Source organism: Podarcis erhardii (assembly GCF_964252035.2).
Source record: "Podarcis erhardii genome assembly, chromosome: 17".
In the NCBI taxonomy this organism is placed as follows: domain Eukaryota; kingdom Metazoa; phylum Chordata; class Lepidosauria; order Squamata; family Lacertidae; genus Podarcis; species Podarcis erhardii.
The window spans coordinates 26,238,548-26,259,494 of record NC_138515.1 but is presented as its reverse complement, the minus strand read 5'-3'; the positions used below and the strand labels follow the sequence as shown (position 1 = coordinate 26,259,494).

Genomic DNA, 20,947 nt, shown 5'->3' with positions numbered 1-20,947 from the left:
GAGTTCTTGTGAGTTGCCTTTGAAAAAAGCCCTGGTTCACGAGTGTATCAGGTAGAACATGCATGAAGCATGACAAGCCTTAGTCCAGGAAAGCATTTTTTGACATATAAACATGAGATCTTTTGCCTTCCTGCCAGACAGTATATGAAGAGGGATGCTTTGAATATAACTTGCTCTGCTTTCTGTAATGGACTAGATAAGTGCCATGGCTAAGAACGACTTAAAGGGAAAAAAGGGACTTACTCAACAGAAGCCCTAGGCAGGCAAGCGCTATTCTATAAGACTGTACCAGACAGTATGTGTGATCCCACGTACAATTTGTGACTGCTATAAAAGAGAGGATGTAATGGCAACTGTCCATACTGTTAGTGATCTACAACACCCCCGCCCCCACAAAAAAGGGCTGGAGAATTTTCAGATTTACTTTATTTTGTGGCCAAATTGTGAACACTAATCAAGATTTGTCCCAGTTTAAATTTATATTCTTGCCAAGAGTTAAGCAGGGAAACAATCTGTTAGCAACAAGGATTCTGTTGGAAGGAATATAGATAAAGTAGCTTTCCAACATTCTAGTACAGGGGACTATTTTTACAAGAAAACTATTCTAGAAGAAAAACACTGTTTTAAAAGGAGAAATTGCTCAAAGAACCCTTCCACTGCCCACGAGAATGCAACAAATGTTTACTACCATTAATCTCGGTTGGCCACCCAAACCTAAATCTGTTTACTTTTTAGAATTAGCACAATTAGTCTTATTCTTGCCACTAAAAGCTGTCAGATTTTAAATATCCAGCAGCTGCTCCTTAAATTAGATTCACTGTACTCCCTAAATGGATTCCTCAATAGCCCAGCATATTCTTGAATGCAGCAACCTCCTAGAAGATGAAGCATTTGTTGAAAGACAATTCTACATTATGCACCAACCAGATGAAATAAACAATTGAACCAAAGCAAGGAGTCTTTAGGAATGTGCACCAGTACATTGCTCAATCACATAAAACTACAGGTAAACATCTACCGTATTGGCCGGAATATAAGCCGCACCCGCAAATAAGCCGCACCTTTAAAATTCAAGGGGAAAGTAGAAGAAAAGACAATACACAAATATAAGCTGCTCCCTTTAAATTCCACAGCCACTCACACCCGTAAATGGCAGATGTAAAAGAAAATCCTACAGTGATATTGTAAAAGCCAATTTTTTGTAAGGTCGCGAATTTAAGCTGCACTTAAATTTTTCACAGTCAGAATTTGGAATAAAAGGATGGCTTGTATTCGGGCCAATACGGTCTATATTCTGGAAAGTGGTTTATCTGTCTGGCTATCTGTTCTCTATGGTCTGGCCACCTCTCAATATATTATCACCAAACTTGGTTCCTGTGGTGGGGACAGTGATCTTCATCTATCTTGGGACACCGACCACCATTTTGATTCAAGATGTCAGAGTAAAACATTACATTGGTTTGACTTCACCTGCTAGCTGCTCTGGCACCCGGAGCGCAGTACATGCTGTGCATCTGGGAGCGGGGCTAGTTGCCCATGGGGGCACCACCCACGACGAGTGCATAGCTGTCAACCGTCCCTTATTTAGCGGGAAACTCCCTTATCCCAGCACCGTGTCCCGCTGCTGTCCCTTATTGATGATGTCCCTTAAATTTCCCGGGTTTCATGCTCGCCTGGCTCGAGAGGGAAGCAGCGGCTTGGGGCCCAACGCGCTGGCGCCGTCGTCCTGGCGCGAGGAGTTCCATCGGCCCTTCCCTGGCCAAGAGAGAAGGGGGGAGGGAGAAAGACTCTCTCCCACACCGCCCGCAAGCCCAGAGGCGGCAGCGGTGGTGGCAGCTGAGGAGGCGACCTGAGGGAGGAGGAAGAGGAGGGGATGGGGAGGGACGCAGAAGGGCGGCACTTCAGCGGCCACCACCGTGCCGCAACCGCCTCATGCCGGATTGACAGCATCTGTCAATCCTACCAATGTATGTAACTCTTTACAATAGCAAAATCCCTTATTTGGGCTGCTGATCCCTTATTTTTGAGGCTGCTGGTCCCTTATTTTAAAATCTGTAAGTTGACAGCTATGGATGAGTGTCCCAGGGGCAGGGGCGTGCCGCTTGTGCCGAGCGTCCTGGGGGACACACACAGCGATGTCACCCCCACAGGGATGACACCTGGGGCAAACGGCACCCACCACACACCCCTTCCTCCGCCAGTGCCATTATTACTTCCAAATCAACAGCAGGAGTTTTGAAAATCTACATTTCTGCCATATAGCTCTAAACTTTGTTACCCCTTTTGCAATTTTGGCATGTACACATCTCCTGGCAATAAAAATGGAAACCACACACCCCTCCACCTGACAGGTGTCTGTCACATTCAAAGTTGGCTCTTTGTGGATGTAAGACAGCCTAATTGATCATCAATGATCAGGCCATATCAAATCCAAGGAAGCTTGCATAATCAGATAAGTCATTAAGAAGTTGCTGATTCTACTAAGAAAGCGGTATGGTAGGAAGAAGGGAAGAGAGGTCAAATTCAATGTCCTCACAGCTACGATAGGAAAAAGACAATTTCAGGCATGTTCTAACTGTGTTTTAAATGTTACGGTCCCTACGTACAACCCTTCGCAGAATTCTAACCTTGCTTTGACCGAACACCAGCAGGGTGAGCTGAAAGGAAAGCTGAACCTCTCCTGCTCTGTATCAGTACAAGCAGCTTCTGAACTGCTGCAAAGAACACAGTGCAATGCATCAACAAAAACAAAAATAGAATCACCAACCAGGTTATTTTAGTCCATCAAGCGGATGGACAATAGTCGCTTCCAGAATTGCTGCAGCAAGAAAAATGAAAGATCCAGTGTAAAACGGGGAGGGGCAGAATTAATCATTTAAGCTTTTGCACCAAAGGGTGCAAAAAACAGGGAGGGGCAGAATTAATCATTTAAGCTTTTTTTTAAAAAAAGCACCAAAGATATTACAATAATTTTTTGAGTAGTAGATGTTGATGAGATTAAAAAACATTTGTCTAGAGGGTAATAACTGTTTGCAGCCGGTTCTACTATAGCTCATTGTCCAGCCACTCCTTCCCCCATTCTCTATGCACCAACCAGCATCCATCAGTACAGGAAGCCTAATACATTATTTATGTGCATGCAGCAGCTAGAAAGTCTATGCATGGTGTTTACTTTTGAAATAGTAAGTTATAGTTATTGGCAGAGGGAAGCATGAGGCTATGCATTAAGGTGATGAGCTAGACCTAGAGTCTTGCCAAATAGAATAGCTAAGTAATAACAAATAATATTTAGGAAGGGGGAAAACCCCCCCCCAACCATATTTGATTTTGTGGGGATAGCAGAGCTCTGCAGAGCCCCAGCAGACAACCTCAAATTATTCTGTAGCAATTAACTGATTGTAATAGGCTTGCACATTTCCTTTGATCTATTAATGTGATTAAGTGCAAGTGTATTTACTCAGCAATTTCCAGAAGGCACGTGGTGTGAGCAGTGACAGAATTTAGCGTCTGTATGAAAACGGAATGAGTAAAAGCAAGAAGTAAAAAAAAAGAACAAACCCTATCTTTTAAGATTTCAAGAAAGGTGAAACTGACATACATAGGACAGCGATGGTCTTTCCAAGCGCACCTAGGAGCATAATGTGTAGCCATTATGTTTCATACTTTTTATTCTAGTAAAGTAACTCCAGCCCTGGGAGGAAATTCACAAGACCAGGGGGTCGGCAAACTTTTTCAGCAGGGGGCCGGTCCAATGTCCCTCAGACCATGTGGTGGGCCGGACTATATTTTGAAGAGGGGAAAATGAATGAATTCCTATGCCCCACAAATAACCCAGAGATGCATTTTAAATAAAAGCACACATTCTACTCATGTAAAAGCACGCTGATTCCCGGACCGGCCGCGGGCCAGATTTAGAAGGCGATTGGGCCGGCCCCGGCCTCCGGGTCTTAGTTTGCCTAAGCATGCACTAGACACTTAATATGGCTTCTGATATCTAAGTATTAATTTTAAACCAACAGTATTCAACACTTTAAACCAGGTGTGAGGTGAGGTCCTGTTGCCTCAGCCTAGTTACCTAGTAAACCGCTTGGAAGCCCATTTTGGCATTAAGCAGTATGCGCTGTGGGTTAAACCACAGAGCCTAGAACTTGCCGATCAGAAGGCCAGCAGTTCGAATCCCTGTGGCAGGGTGAGCTCCCGTTGCTCGGTCCCTGCTCCTGCCAACCTAGCAGTTCGAAAGCACGTCAAAGTGCAAGTAGATAAATAGGTAACACTCTGGTGGGAAGGTAAACGGCGTTTCCGTGCGCTGCTCTGGTTCGCCAGAAGCGGCTTAGTCATGCTGGCCACATGACCCGGAAGCTGTACGCCGGCTCCCTCGGCCAATAAAGCGAGATGAGCGCCGCAACTCTAGAGTCGGCCACGACTGGACCTAATGGTCAGGGGTCCCTTTACGTTTAAATGAAATAGCAGCATCAGTAGCAACAACAACAACAACAACAACAACAACAGGGTAGCTACGTTTGTCTGCTGTAGAAGAGGTTGAGTAGAATTCTACTAAAAGCAATTCCATCTTCCAAAAAAATGTTGTTTAAAAAGTGGGGAAGCCAACAAGCCTCAGTGCTCAGGTTTTTCTTCTTTATCTTATGGACTTTCACCTTTTATCCAAGTTCTTATTAGCGGTGTACCATTAATAGCTGGTGGCACTTAACAAGTCGTTATTTTTCCTTCTTGTCCATGTGAATCTGAGAACCATGGCAGGAAAAACTGCAGTCTTCCACTTGAATGATGGCTCTGTCTCTCCCATGTGGCCATTGATTACCAGCAGCCTCTTTAGCTAGGCTCCGACAGCTGACATACACTTTCCATACAAATGCCCTTCAGTGTCTGTGGCGTACGGGACAAGAGTGCTGGAGGATAAGGAGATCCTTTATAATTCTTTGCGCTAATCCTATTAGGGAAAAGGGCTGCTCACTAATGAAGCAAATATATTTTATGCAACTAGAAAAATAATAATAATCCACTATTTGCTTTATTACACATGTGAATCCCACCCAGCCTCTACCTTCCAAGGTTGCTGATGAATTCCAGAAAGGTAAGTCATGTTAGTCTGATGTGGAAAGGACAAAAAGGAATCTTGTGCGCCTCCCCAACACGCCTTATCAGACCCCTTGAAGTGTTGCATTTTGTTGTCAGATTTACATATACTGTATTTTTCGCCCTATAGGACGCACTTTTCCCCCTCCAAAAATGAAGGGGAAATGTGTGTGCGTCCTATGGGGCGAATGCAGGCTTTCGCTGAAGCCTGGAGAGCGAGAGGGGTCGGTGCGCATCGACCCCTCTCGCTCCCCAGGCTTCAGGAAGCTATCCCCCCAGCCCCGCAAGCTCCCAGAGCGATGCCGAAGCTGCACGCAGCTTCGGCATTGCTCTGGCTCCCGTTCTGGGGGCTGGGGGAGGGGGAAGCTCAGGCTTGCCCCGCCCCCGCCCTGCAAGCTCCCAAATCTAGGTGCGTCCCCCCCCAAAAAATCTAGGTGCGTCCTATGGGCCGGTGCGTCCTATAGGGCGAAAAATGTGGTATTTATATATACACAAATACAGGGGAAATATATCTAGAACAGCAATAAAAGGCAGTAAGAAGTCTGCAATCCCAAACAGATACAATCGGTATTGATGGATATGATTAAACTAGAATAAGGTCAACTTGTATTTGTTCTACTGCTTTAAATGATCAGCAATCCTTCTAACTCTTCTCATTATTGTATTACAGGACAACAAAGCAATAAAGAGACTCCTGTAGTACTTAAAGATTAGAATTTATTGTTGCTTTTGCTGCAGCAGTCTAACACAGCTACCTCTCTGGAATATAAAGAAAATGTTTTCATTGTTAAATCCATACAGCATCCAGCAAGCAAGCGTCAAAGAAAATATATCACCCATTAACTAAACTGGTTTCCAGTAATTTTTATATAGCAGAATCTTCACAGCAAAAACATCTGTTTCCTAGTTCTGCTGGATCTCTCAACGGCCTTTGATACAATTGACCATAACATCCTTCTGGACCATCTAGAGGGGCTGGGAGCTGGGGGCACTGTTATACACTGGACCTCAGTGTCCGGGTTGAATGATGGGGGTGGAGACGCTCCTTCAGGTATACTGGGGTGAATGAATTAATGAGTGAGTGTGAATGAGTCTGTAAGCATGAGTCTGTGAGTCTGTAAGTCATGACTTGGTTATTTTAAAAATTTTACCTATTTTTTGTAGTGTATTCAAGGATAACAATAGTCAATTTTTGCACCTGATACTCAGATCACTTTATTTTCCTAAAATGTTTAAATATTTTCTTAAAATTTAGGATTTCCTAAATCCTTTGGGACTGGAACAATAAAACACATTATCTGTATAACTTAAAAATTTGTTGTTTACATACATATTACACTACTTTGAGATTTTCAGATATGAAGAGCAAGGTGAGGAATAGCCCCCACCAGAAACGCAGCAGTTTTACCTCAATCTCATTGGCAGCATATTTTTCAGCATGACAGCCAGATCCCAAGACACAAGTTCGAAAATGGTAATTCAAAGTCAGGATTCTGAAGGGGTACATCAAGGACTTTTCAAAGAGGCATAGACTATTACCAGAAAACATGTGAACAACTCTCTGCCATGAATTGTTCCCCCAAATAATAAAAACACTCCCGATGTACTGTTATTTTGCCAATAGCTTCATAAGTTCATAAGGCAAACCCTAGCTTTTATGGGCATTTTCTCTTAATATTCCCTCGCCCCCCACTCATAGCCAGATATTACCCTCATTTTCGAATTAGAACTGCGGTCAGCAGGATTCTATTGCTATGCTTCCAGAATTAGGAAGGTTCACTGTAGTAAACTCTGAGCCAAAAAGTAATATCCACAACAAACAACTATAGTGGTACCCCTGGTTATGTACTTAATTCGTTCTGGAGGTCCGTTCTTAACCTGAAATTGTTGTTAATCTGAGGTACCACTTTAGATAATGGGGCCTCCCACTGCTGCCACCACACGATTTCTGTTCTCATCCTGAGGTAAAGTTCTTAACCCGAGGTACTACTTCCGGGTTAGCGGAGTCTGTAACCCGAAGTGTTTGTAACCCGAGGTGTTTGTAACCCAAGGTACCTCTGTACAGTGGTACCTCGGGTTAGGTACTTAATTCGTTCCGGAGGTCCATTCTTAACCTGAAACAGTTCTTAACCTGAAGCACCACTTTAGCCAATGGGGCCTCCTGCTGCCATTTCTGTTCTCATCCTGAAGCAAAGTTCTTAACCCGAGGTACTATTTCTGGGTTAGTGGAGTTTGTAACCTGAAGCGTATGTAACCTGAAGCGTATGTAACCCGAGGTACTACTGTTCTACCAAGTTGCAGGCAGGCAGCATAAAAAGGGCAATCGGAAGAAGAAAATGCATGTGTTTAGATATGTATGTACTCATTGAAGAAACACTGAGATCACCCAAATATTCATAAATCACAATGACTCAAAAGGCCACAACTTCCTTCCTGACAATCTAAACGAGCTTCTTGTGCCCACTCGCCATGCATTTTTAACAGACTGAAGATGCAAAACAATTATGAACTAGCAAGCTATGCTTAATGGTGAAATACAGCAGGGAAAGTATTATAAAAGTGAGGGAAATCAGACATTACTGCCATTAAAAAAACAGAATAATTTTCCCTGCTTTGCATAAATCACAACCTCGCAAGCACCAGCTCTATAAATTACGTTTTTAAAAAACAAAGCAACCTGTCATCTGTTCCACAATTTCCAACATTTTAGAAATGCAAAGCACAGGAGGTAAATAATCTGCATCTAGTTTGGAAGCCAACTCAAACTAGTCACTTGAATCAGAGCATGTTAAGTACTAAGTGATATACTGAGACCCAAAAGCTGGAAGAGAAATCAGCAGCAGTCTGTATGAGGAAGCCCCATACTGTGAGGGACTCTAAACATTCTTACTGTCCATTTTCTGTTTTTCAAATAGATTATAAAGATTAGAACTTTGGTTCGTAGATGCGGTACCAATGGAAACACACTTTGTTAGTAACACTTTCTGTATAGGAACTGGAATTCTATGACGATGCCTCAGTTAAAGTAATCAGAAGAACCACTCTGAAGTCTACTCTTATGAGTGGACATTTTCACAACAATGTAAGAGATTCAAAATATTATAGTAACAATCCTTCTCAAATCCCTGCACTGGTTTTCCATCATGTTGTGATGCATTCGACTCAAGCTGCTTATTATCTTTAAATGTCTCCACTTATTTCCAACTACACCCCTCCAGTGAATTTCCTCCTCCAACTCTAGCATCTACCGTTGCTGTAAAATCCAATGTATAAATAAGTAAATAAATAAAGTATATAGCACTGTATAAACAAACTTCTATAATGTGTACAAGTTGTTTCTTTATATTGAATAAAGAAAAGAAAGAAAGAAAGAGAGAGAGAGAGAGAGAGAGAGAGAAAGAAAGAAAGAAAGAAAGAAAGAAAGAAAGAAAGAAAGAAAGTATATAAAAGGTAAAGGACCCCTGACCATTAGGTCCAGTCGTGGCCGACTCTGGGGTTGCGGCGCTCATCTCGCTTTATTGGCCGAGGGAGCCAATAATCTGGGTCATGTGGGCAGCATGACTAAGCCACTTCTGGCGAAGCAGAGCAGTGCACGGAAATGCCGTTTACCTTCCTGCCGGAGCGGTACCTATTTATCTACTTGCACTTTGACGTGCTAGGTTGGCAGGAGCAGGGACCGAGCAACGGGAGCTCATCCCGTCACGGAGATTCGAACCGCCAACCTTCTGATCGGCAAGTCCTAGGCTCTGTGGTTTAACCCACAGCGCCACCCGTACTGCATAAATAAACATCTATAATGTGTACAAGCTGTTTCTTTATATTTAAAATATATATATCTAGGATCACAATCCCATAACGCCCCCCCCAAAGCAGCTTGAAAATTCTTGAACAATTCCTATTGCCAAACAGCAGTCTCAGCTGCCAATCCCAGATATCTATTTTTCACAAGCAGAAAATAGCTGATAGTCATCATTCCTTAATACCTTTTCAATTCTACCAGGTATATGTAATCATTATATATCCTTTCACTTAGACCTCTGTGAACGCAGCATCAGCTTCTTTCAGCTCCAATATTGTTCACACTTATCATTGCCTTTTTATCACTTGGACCTCCATTGGAGAGACCATACAACTAGCTGTGTTTTAATTGTTTTATCTCAAAAGGACAGTGCATATAAGACTATCCAGTGAAACTGAATAACCCGGACCACAGCTATTATGCCAGCATGAAGTCCTTTATCTATTCTATGGAATAAAAAAATGAAAGCTCTGAGGTGACGGCATGTACAAATTGCTCCCAATTGTCAGGTTTTTCTACCCAAAGCCTTTTTTCCTTAGCTGCTCTGTTCTTCCCACACAGACCTTTCAGTAGGTGTTACTAAATATAACAATGACATGTTGCTAAGTGCATCTTCTAAACTTGAAAACAAAAGCCACATATTTTCACAAAATCCAAACAGTGCCCAAGTATCCCTGTGAACAAAGATGCCTCAGAAGAGTTGTAAGGCCTATTGACTTTAGCAATCTAGTTTATATCAGCAAAGCATAGGGAAATTTTGAACTAGATCACATTTTTATGGTATTTGTGGAGGGGCAGGTGATTTCCTTTTTTCAACATCTATTGCCCATCCTGAACATTCATAATGAACAAGCTATCCTTCTAAATAGTTAAATAAAAGATCAAGCTGAGTTAAAGCTGCTTCACACATTATCTTTTTAAGGTATTAATGCAATATGCTTTGTGTGCATACATAAAACTACAAAGTGTGAATGTGCCAAAGTGATTTATAACCACAGATGTCACAGAAATAAATTTGTCAAGAATCAAGAATTAGTTGCAGCTCCTTCCTGAGCACATATTTGCTATCACATTATGTGTGATAAAGTTCTCAGTGATAGGAGACATATTGATTTTAAGGTACAAGAGGCCCAAGGCCAGCTCTGTTGACATACTAGGCCAGTCAAATTGGATGGGAAAGCACAAAAAAGGAATTTCTCAAATTCAAAAAGCATGCCGTGTAGCAAATAAGAGAGTTGCAAGTTAGGAAGTTCTGGTTCAAATCTCATCTCAGTCACAAACTTACTGTGGCCTTGGGCAAGACTTGGCTATCCTGCAATATGGGAATAATAATGGCCTATCTTTCATGTCTAGAACTACTGAGATAATGCGTGTGAAGAACTCTGATCAATTGAAAAGTGGTATAAATGTTAAGCATTTCATATGCAGAAAATACCTGCCTTGGGATTAAAGGTAAAGGTAAAGGGACCCCTGACCATTAGGTCCAGTCGTGGCCGACTCGGGGGTTGTGACGCTCATCTCGCTTTACTGGCCAAGGGAGCTGGTGTACAGCTTCCGGGTCATGTGGCCAGCATGACTAAGCCAATTCTGGCAAACCAGAGCAGCACATGGAAATGCCGTTTACCTTCCTGCCGGAGCGGTACCTATTTATCTACTTGCACTTTGACGTGCTTTCAAATTGCTAGGTGCGCAGGAGCAGGGACCGAGCAACGGGAGCTCACCCCATCACGGGGATTTGAACCGCCAACCTTCTGATCGGCAAGTCCTAGGCTCTGTGGTTTAACCCACAGCGCCACCCACGTCCCTTGGGATTACTGGGGTGTTTAAGACGTTTCTAATGATATGGTGGTGTGGAGCGCAGCCTGCCTTTGTGTGATTTCTGCATTAAAATAGATTATATCCCCCAGAGAGATCTGTGTCAGGAACAAGATGGCAGGGTTTTGCTATCACTGCAATATGACCCTCAAGTTCAGTGTTTCACTTTCCACTAGCATTGCAGGAATGAATGTCAGCCAGTGTAAGGTGCTGGAGAACCTGGACCAGAAACACAGGCAGAAAGGGATCTCATGTGTTTCAGTTACATCCTGTCAGTGCTGTAGCACCTTAGTCCCTAAAGTGCTGGCTTTGCCTATTGATAAGCTTGGGACCATGTGAGCTTGGTGCCACCAAATGAAACGAGGCCAAGGAGAGAGAGGACCTTCTCACTAGCGGCCGTAATTGAAATACCCTCCTTCAGAAAGGTTCACAAGTTTACACAAACACGGCACAGAGAGACTCGGGCTCACACACTTGTCTCTCTCTCCACCCCCCACCCCCAGTTTAAGTGCAAGGGGATGAATGTAAAGTGCTTGATCATGGTTGCAACAAGCCTGAGATTTGCATTTCATTCAAATATGGTGCAAAACAACACTAAACAGCCTGTACATTTACTTTCCATACCTGCTGATTGAGAAAAGTAATTATGTGCCCGGGAAAACCCTGTGCTCCTGGCTCCGATGTTGTTACCTGTTGTGCCTCTGTGTCTGGTCATGGGTGGAGATGCTTCGAGGGGAGAGTGACTCTTTGTCCCATCCCCAAGGCAGTCAGAACTGCCTCTGACATTGGCAAGGAGGGGAGAGGGAAGGAATCCAGGTGCTAATTACATCCCCATAGGCATCATCCTCTTTAAGAGATGTTGAGTAGGCTTTTAACTGCAGGCTTTGAATCAACATGTGGCCCCTTTAGCTTCTGAGCAAATTTATCTTCTCCCTCCATGTTTCTGTCTTTTTAATATACAGTGGCGCCTCGCAAGACGAAAAGAATCCGTTCCACGAGTCTCTTCGTCTAGCGGTTTTTTTGTCTTGCGAAGCAAGCCCATTGACGGCTTAGCGGATTAGCGCTATTAGCGGTTTAGCGGCTTTTAGCGGCTTATCGGCTTAGCGGATAAGCGGATAAGCGGCTTAGAAAAAGGGGGGGAAGGGGGAAAAAACCGCAGGAACTCGCAAGACATTTTCGTCTTGCGAAGCAAGCCCATAGGAAATTCGTTTTGCGAAGCACCTCCAAAACGGAAAACTCTTTCGTCTAGCGAGTTTTCTGTCTTGCGAGGCATTCGTCTTGTGGGGCACCACTGTAATAGTAAATATTTCAAACAGAATCTCTGAAAAGTACAAAGCAATGAATTTTCCTTAATGGCTAATTTCAGCTGCAAATGGTCTATTTGTCTGAATTATATTTAAACAGGCAAGTCTTAATAAGTTTTGAGATGTAGATAAACCAGATAAATATCAAGGAGTCTTAACCAAACAATATGCACTTGATTGATTCTTTACCGAAAGCTCAGTGGCTATAAACACGGACAATAAAGTATATTCTCACAGAAAAATAAAAAGTTGGATAAGAGTAGCATTTCTGAACCCTAAAATAAAGTATTATGTGAACTTGAATATATGAAGGACTTACTCCTGACTCTGTGTCCACAAGTTACCTATACTGATATTTAGTATCAGTTACAGATAGGTAGCCGTGTTGGTCTGCCATAGTCAAAACAAAATAAAAAAAATCCTTCCAGTAGCACCTTAAAGACCAACTAAGTTGCACCTTAAAGACCTTAAAGACCAACTAAGCACACGAAAGCTCATACCAAGAACTAACTTAGTTGGTCTTTAAGGTGCTACTGGAAGGATTTTTTTTATTTTGTTTTGATATTTAGTATGTATGTATTTGTCCTTCAGAACACTATCCAATTATGTACAAGTTAGGTGAATATTTGTTTAGGTTTGAACCCATATTTTTTATGTCAAAGAAGGAACAAAGTGCTGACAGAGGTAGTAATGGAAAAACACATACTATTTTTTGTACCAAAATGGGTTTGGGCTGAAGGCAAATAGTCCAACCCGTTTCAGTACACTGCTGTTCCACAGAAGGCCACATGCAACATGCACCAGCTTCAATATACAGTGGTACCTCAGATTAAGAACTTAATTTGTTCCAGAACCTAAACTGTTCTTAACCTGAAGCACCACTTTAGCTAATGGGGCCTCCTGCTGCCGCTGCGCCGTCGCTGCACAATTTCTGTTCTCATCCTGAAGCAAAGTTCTTAATTTGAGGTAATACTTCTGAGTTAGCCGAGACTGTAACCTGAAGCGTATGCTAAACCGAGGTACCACTGTATACAGATCTGATAAGCATTTTTGTATTTTGAAAATTAGAAGGCTATTTGTTTTAGTTCTTTTCCAGAGATTCAGGAATGGTGCCCTAGAATAATAAACTCACTATTCAATGATTTCTTCAACACTTTCCAAGTACAAAGTTACCCATAAGGTAAAGGTAAAGGGACCCCTGACCATTAGGTCTGGTTGTGACCGACTCTGGGGTTGCGGCGCTCATCTCAGTTTATTGATGGAGGGAGCCGGTGTACAGCTTCCATGTCATGTGGCCAGCATGACTAAGCTGCTTCTGGCGAACCAGAGCAGCGCACAGAAACGCTGTTTACCTTCCCGCTGGAGTGCTACCTATTTATCTACTTGCACTTGACATGCTTTCAAACTGCTAGGTTGGCAGGAGCTGGGACCGAGCAACAGGAGCTCACCCCATTGCGGGCATTCAAACTGCCGACCTTCTGATTGGTTTAACCCACAGCGCCACACGCATCCCAAAGTTACCTATACTGCATGTTTAATCTTCAAAATTCTGTGATATAATACATTAGTCTGCTAGATATAGTGTCTTGCTCAAGACAAGCTATGTTATACCTCCACTACTGGGGACAGTATGCCTCTGAATATCAATTGCTGGGAATTGCAAGTGGGGAGGGTGTTTTTGCAGGACTTTTGTCCTGCTTGTAGGCTCTCCATAGGCATTTGGTTAGTGATGTATCAACACTTGCTTGAACAGAAGGCAGGACACTCTCGCTGTTCATATCCCAATGCCGAGAGCTACTTAAGTGTGTCCAATAAAACTCTACACGATTCTGCATATTAGAGACATCAACTTCCAAAATTTGCTCTGGCACGTGTAGGGCTGCTGCCCAAATTAAATGCATTCACCTTCCATTGGGAGTACAGTGGTACCTTGGTTGTCAAACTTAATCCATTCTGGGAGTCCGTTCAACTCCTGGAATAGTTTGAAAACCAAGGCATGACTTCCAATTGGCTGTGGGAGCTTCCTGCACTCAATAGGAAGCCGCAGAAGCCATGTTGGACGTTTGGCTTCCAAAAAACTTCACAAACCAGAACACTCACTTCCAGGTTTATGGTGTTCAGGAGCCAATTTGTTCAGGAACCAAGCTGTTCAACAACCAAGGTACCACTGTATAGCCAATCACACATGGCTACCTTGATTATGGCCTTGGATTCAATTTCACCATTGCACTAAAAGTTTAAACTTATTTGTGTACATGTTTTGATTTTAAGACAACTTGTGTTTAGAAAGCACAGTTTATAGTTATTTTCTTGTGATGTTGAAGCAGTGTGTTTCTGCGAGTTCCTCCTTTAATATCACAAAATGACAGCTTTTCCCTTTTGGGTGTAAAAGCAGCCAGTTAACTTTAAAACTCATGAAATCAAGCCACCAAGGCCCTAGGGTATAGGATTTCAGAACTACTTCTCCTTTACCAGCAAAATGAAAAAGAACTGGAGATTGCAAGAGATTTGTTCCAGGTCACTGCAACCCTGAACACACAAGAAAAACTGCATCTACTGCTTAACTAATCCAAAGACTTTTAAGGAAGAGCTCGGAAGTTATGTTTAACGAAAAACACAGTAAGTTTTAAACGTCAGCTATTTGTTCACTTGATCTATCCTGCAACAAGCAAGGAGGAAAAAGGCCATGTGTTACTCAATTTTCTGCAATATACGTTGTACTGCGTGGGTTCTTTTCACAGAGGGATAGCCATGTTGGTTTGCTGCAGCAAAAAACAGAACCTGTGGCACCATAATGGGTACTGTCACTTTGCTTCACTCCAAACAAATTGCAATATTGAAAAGCAATAATGTAGTCGTTTGTAGTTATTGTGGAATTAATTAAAACCATACATGAATATTTTCACATTCTCTTGGACTCCCTAACAATTCAAAAGTAGTTGATTGGGGCTGGTTATAGCAAGCACATGACTCCCAGGTTACAGGTCTGTTTCCAGGCAAAATTCAAAGTGCTGGTTATGATCTATAAAGACCTCGATGGCCTAGGTCCAAGCAGCCAGTCAGCCAGTCAGTTTTATCGCATATAGCTAAAGGCTGCCGCAATGTACACAGAATCATTCAACAATTAAAAGTAAATATGCTGGATTAATACAAAAAACTTCAAACATTTATATTATCAAGACATTACTCTGTCTGAACAGAGCTTTAAAAGTACCTTAATATACAGGTTAAGACATTAAACAATAAAATTTATAGGCTAAAATCACCACATGGCCATTAACATATTAAAAAATAATGTTAATTATATTCGGAGTTTGGTGATAAAGATAGAATATAGCTTGATGCAGATAGGGTCAAACAAATTCATCTCCTTTACAGTTGGTGGCTATCTTGGCTATATAATTTGCTCTAATTTTCCTAGTGGCGGTTGCAAAGAGTGCTACATGCCAGGTCACATACTTATCTATGTCTGCGAGGAGATATAAAATCATGTTAGAGGGGTTCTGGCTAGGGGACCTTGTCATTATAGGTGCTAAAAATTGTCCAAGCAGTCTGAAAGACTGTATTCTTTCATACAAACCTGCCTGGGTTTTGAGATCTTCAGGGGAGGCTTTTATCTCCGTCCTGCCACCTTCACAGGTGCTTGGTAGGGATGTGGGGAAAGGGAATTATCAATGGCTGCTCCCAGACTTTGGAACTCCCTTCCTAGAGGAGCCAGACTGGCTCCCTCTTCTCTTTCCACCGGCAGGTGAAGACTCTTTTGTTCCAACAGGCTTTTGGGAAACTGACTGCTTTTAATGAATGGGCTGGGACTGTGCTTTTTTTTTTTATTGCAATTATTGGTATAGTTTTAATATATTTTATATATGCATATAGTTTTAATTCTCTCCATGTTTAATTGTTTTTAAGGATTACTTTTTCTATGTTTTTAAGTAGTTTTTATTTTTATCTGTAAACTGCCTTTAGTTCCATAAGGGGGGAAAAGGCAGGGTATAAATAAATATATAATAATAAAATAAAATAACTTCAAGTTAAAGCACTGGAGTGATACTGCATCAAATAAACACCTTTCTGCAAAATTAGATAATTATGGATTATCTAATTATCTAATTATGTTTTCCAAAGCCCAAAGCAATTCCATAAAAAATATTTAAAAAAAGAATTCTGGAAAATTAGCTACTTAAACATGCTTTGCAAGAAGACTTAAATAGCCACGGGGTTTTTGTTTGGTTTTGTAAAGTTTCTTTAAAAGTGTCATCTAGAAGCTTGCCCCTTAATTTTTTTCTAATGGTCTCATGGTAATTTTCTAACATTTGGTGCAAAGGTGTTATTAATATGTAATTTTCTAAAATAAGCTCCCATATTGTCATGGAAGGGAAAGAAAGTTACTTTGTTCTCATGGTGGCTGTTACAAGTTGTACGTAACTGTGAAATACCTATCAGCATGCAATGTTCTTGTGAAACTTTAAGAATAGTCATTCTGCTCTCAGCCATGCTTACTTTGGTGGGAGGGGGAGAGACAAGCTGAAATCCATTAGGCATTTTCAGATAGTTGTGTTTAGAATAAGAAAATCAGTTTCTTAAGAGGCCAATTCCATTTCCCCCTCTCTTTTGGACATTTTTTAAAAAAATAACATCTTTGCAGTATGGCACACAACTGCAAATGTTGAGCTCATCAGTTTTAAAATGTGGACCCCAACGTATTTCTATCTTACATTAGCATAGAAGGATGAAATTTAGCTTGAAGCTCAAAACGGTGTTGGATACCTTTGAAAATGCTAACTTTCTTATTGCTGTTGGTAGAGACTTATTTACTATATGCACCTAAAAATAAATATTGTGTGACCCATGCAAGTGGAATCTTAATACTAACTTTAAGACACATTTCCCTCAATTCTCCTCATAGCAAGGTCAAGATGCTTTGGAAAAATTAGATATTTCACTTCTGCTGTAGTTACCAGTGTGAATTAAGGTCAGTTATATATAGTTCATCTGCAGTTTTGCACGGTAGGCTTTAAAGAGCACGGGAGCTGTCATAATGAATCAGTCCAATGGTCTATCTCATATAGAGCACTAGGTCTGAGCTATCGTTAAAAGAGGAATAATTAAGTAATTAGTGCTGGGAAGCAGAGATGAACTCCAGGCTCCCAAGATCACACTGGATCAGTCAAGTGCAGTTCAAAGTTGTCATGCCGATGGGCTACTAGAGTAGCCTCAATGGGCAAAGATGGCCCTCTGAAGTGTTGCTTGCAGACAACTACCATCCATGCCAGCAGGTGGAATATATTACACATTTCTGACATTTCAATCTCACTCTTGCTCCAAGGAGCTCAGGGTCCCATGGATGGTTTTCCTACTTTTTTATCCTCACACCCTCCATGTGAGTTGAGCATACCAAAATGACACCCCCAAGCACAACAGAATATCCTCATCCAGTGATGTAATGCCCACAATACAATACAATACAATACAATACAATACAATACACCACCTGCCCCTATAAGGCAGGACTACCGGAATCTGAGATAAGGCACTTATACTCTTCTGCTACAATGAAATGGTGGTGTTTATACTGAATGTGCTGCATCACAACCTTTCCTCCAATATGAGATGTAGCATCCTTGTGCACTAACTTGACCGACCAAACCCCAAGAGTGCTCACTAAAGGTTCCTCATCATCCTGGAAAAACGTTCTGTCCAGGACCTGTTGTTGTTCAACGTCTTTAAAAATGACCCGGATTAAGGAATTGAGAGAATGCTTATCAAATTTGCAGATGACATCATACCAGGAGGTGTAGCTAATGCCGCAGAATACAGAATCAGAATTCAAGGTAACATTAACAGATTGGAGAACTGGGCCCACACTAACAAAATGAATTTCAGTAGTAGGAACAAATGTCAGGTTCTACACATAGGCAGGAAGCACCAGCTGTACAAATACAGCTGGACTGCCAGTAGTACATGTGAAAAGGACCAAGGGGTCTTGGTAGACAGCATGATGCAGCAGCAAATAAAGTTAGCGCTGCATCAACAGACATATACAGTAGTGTCCTAATCAAGGGAAGAGTACTACTCCATTCTGCCTTGGTCAGACCACACCTGGAGTACTGAGTCCAATTCTGGGTACCACAATTTAAAAAGGATACTGACAAGTTGTGCTGAGGGCAACCAAGATGATAAAAGAGTCTGGAGAAGTTGCTTAGCCTGAGTAAGAGGAGTATGTTTAGCCCGACTGAATCAGGGGGGACTGACAGGTGATATGATAGCCATCTTCAAATATCTAAAGGGCTGTCAAGTGGAATTCAAGTTACGAGAAAGGATATTCCAACTAATCATCATGAAGAATTCTATGACGGTAAGACCTATTCGACAGTGGAACGGACTCCCTTGGAAGGTGATGGATTCTCTTTCATCGGGAGTTTTTAAGTAGAGGTTGGATGGCCATCTGTTATGGATGCTGTAGGTAAGATTCCTGCATTGCAGGGAGTTGTATTACCTAATCCACGGGGTCCCTTAGAAACTCTATGATTCTGTGTCAGAAAAACACCGCTCCACATTGTATGCAACACTTTCAGAGATGTTATGTGCACAACTCTTAGTGCACAACTTTTGCCTGCAGTCATCACATCCGCCATTCTAACTTCCACAATCTATTTTGTAGCTTTAGCAGAATTTTATTATTCCACTTCTGCCAAATCTTTGTAGAATGGAAATCTGCCCATCCCTGCTGTAAGCAGGGGAAAAGACTAAAACATGCCAAGAAGGAGGGCACACTTCTCAATGGCACGCTTAGGTCTCCGTTGCTCTCTCCCTCTGAAACCTGGAGTCCAAACTCATTTCTAGAAAATCTCATTGTTGCCTATGTTTTGGAAAACTTCTGCAGCCCTGAAAGAACACATTGTATGAATTCAGTAAGATTGCTGTTAGTATGTACTTACAAGAAGATGTATTTGTTCCTTCAGTCGATGCTGGAATCTTGTCTATAAGTTCTGCAATACACAGAAGGCAATATGATAGATAATAGAGATGCTCTGCCTTCTTATTGGAGCGCACAGTGCATTCCCAGAAAAACCAAATACCGGTACTTCTCCCCTTAAAAAGAAGGAAAAGCAGCTCTGGAAAGGAAGAATCTTGAAAAGCTGATTGATATTCCCTATCTTCAAAAATGTGTTTGTGTGTGTAAACTGCTTCCACTAATATAATATTTTATAAAGCATGCATGTTCCTAGAAGGGAAGCATATGCGATATTAACTATAGAAGCAAAAGAGTTGTTATCAGTTTGTTCTTGTATTTAGCAATTTTTTTGTTTTATTTTGTATTTTTATGTTGTGAAGTGCCCTGAGATCCAAGGATGAAAGCTGGTATATAAATTCAATATATAAGCAATAGAGAAAGCAATCTGATGATGTCTTAGGTACACTATGAATAACCCATTAAATAAATAAGCAAGCTCCATAGTCCTTGGCACAAAATAGGTAGAGCTTGGGAAATGTTTTCAGCTGTTTGTAACAGGCCACCCAGAAATTCAAGGGTTGAAAAGAATCACTTTGTTTTATTACATAAATTGGCAGAAAGTGCAAGAAATAAAACACTTCCTGGCTCATGACAATTGGACTTTCGGTTTCACAAGAAAAAAATGCTATGTTTAGATGGTTCTACAAACAAAGAATCTGTAACATGTAGCTGTTTTGAAAATATCCATGCTAGGACGGGAAGGCCAAAGCAAGAGGCAAGTTTAAAGAAGCTTCAGATTAGCCAGTGTAACGTGCGGAAGTTTTAGAATGAATAGAAACTCAACTTGAATTAGTTTAAAATGTAAAGCGCAAGAACTGATACAGACCAGCTGACAAATAATAAAAAAATGACTCTGAAGACTAGCTGAAATAAAGAGAACTAGGAAAGGAATCAGGATTCTTTAGGCTTCTGAAACTGTGTGGAAAATGAGCATAGGACCGATTAAAAATAAGCCAAGAATAGGCTGAAGACAATTTCAAAATACACATTAATGTTGCGAAGGAATCCTTTTGCTATAGTTCAGAAATGCTCCCATTTCATTCTATCGCCAGGCTCTGTTAAACAGAGGCGTCTCAGAAAACTGGAAGTCCTACGAAATTGACAATTTAGCAGAACAAGCAGCTGCATGCAGTACGCACATTAAGTACTTATCAGGGAGGTGGAACTCAATCTTGTGACATCATAAAGAAAAGTTAATAGAAAACCTGAATGTGCCCCCCATTATAAATACCCTGAGAACCATCCCAAGGAAGGTAGATCTAAAATGCTTCCACTAATATAATATTTTATAAAGTATGCATGTTCCTAGAAGGGAAGCATATGCGATATTAACTATAGGAGCAAAAGACCTATTCTGAGATTGCTTTTTCACAACTTCCAAAAGCACAAAAATTCAGCACTGCCATGCTACAAGAAGGCACATGCAACAGCAGAAGAAATTAGATGCATCTACATACTGGGCCAAATAAGAAAGATGCCATTATTAAGGAAGAAGAAAGGATGAACACCTAGCAGGTTCCAAGTTATAAACAGTGATCTCTAGAGCCCTACTGTAAGGGACTGGCTGTTGCAATGGGCAACCCAAGACCACATTGAAAGATGATGGTGGCACTAAACTCCATCTGAGGTATCACTACTGCATTAAACAAAGTCACAGATACAGAGCCAGGAAATCAGATTGATTTCTTTTTTCTCCCACATGCTAAAGATCCAGTAAGGTAAGCTGTAAAGATGTAGAGAAAGGCTGAGCCTGTAGAATTTGCTTCAAGGAGGCAAACATTTCAACTTGACTTACGTGAGGATGTGTTTGATGCTTTTGTCAAAACTGGTATCATGTTGGTGGGTTCTGCAAAACAAAACAAAAATGAGAAGCAGTTACACATGCCAGGGCATTGCCATGTGTAAAAGGTTGTGTCCTGA

The 20,947-nt window shown here is 41.5% G+C and overlaps 1 protein-coding gene across 11 annotated transcripts in view; it reads right to left on the bottom strand.

Annotated features, from left to right (window-relative positions):
- NRG1 (neuregulin 1) overlaps positions 1-20,947 on the bottom strand; it is a 512,253-nt gene that overhangs the window by 101,252 nt on the left and 390,054 nt on the right. For 10 of the 11 annotated variants that reach the window (XM_081845046.1, XM_081845057.1, XM_081845054.1 and 7 more), the window contains 2 exons: positions 20,823-20,873; positions 18,951-19,001 (listed from right to left, as the gene is read on the bottom strand). The exons of the other annotated variant lie outside the window; for it this stretch is intronic. In XM_081845046.1, the coding sequence (XP_081701172.1) occupies positions 18,951-19,001; positions 20,823-20,873 (102 nt within the window). The remainder of the gene's footprint in view (positions 1-18,950; positions 19,002-20,822; positions 20,874-20,947) is intronic. 11 annotated transcript variants of the gene reach the window in all.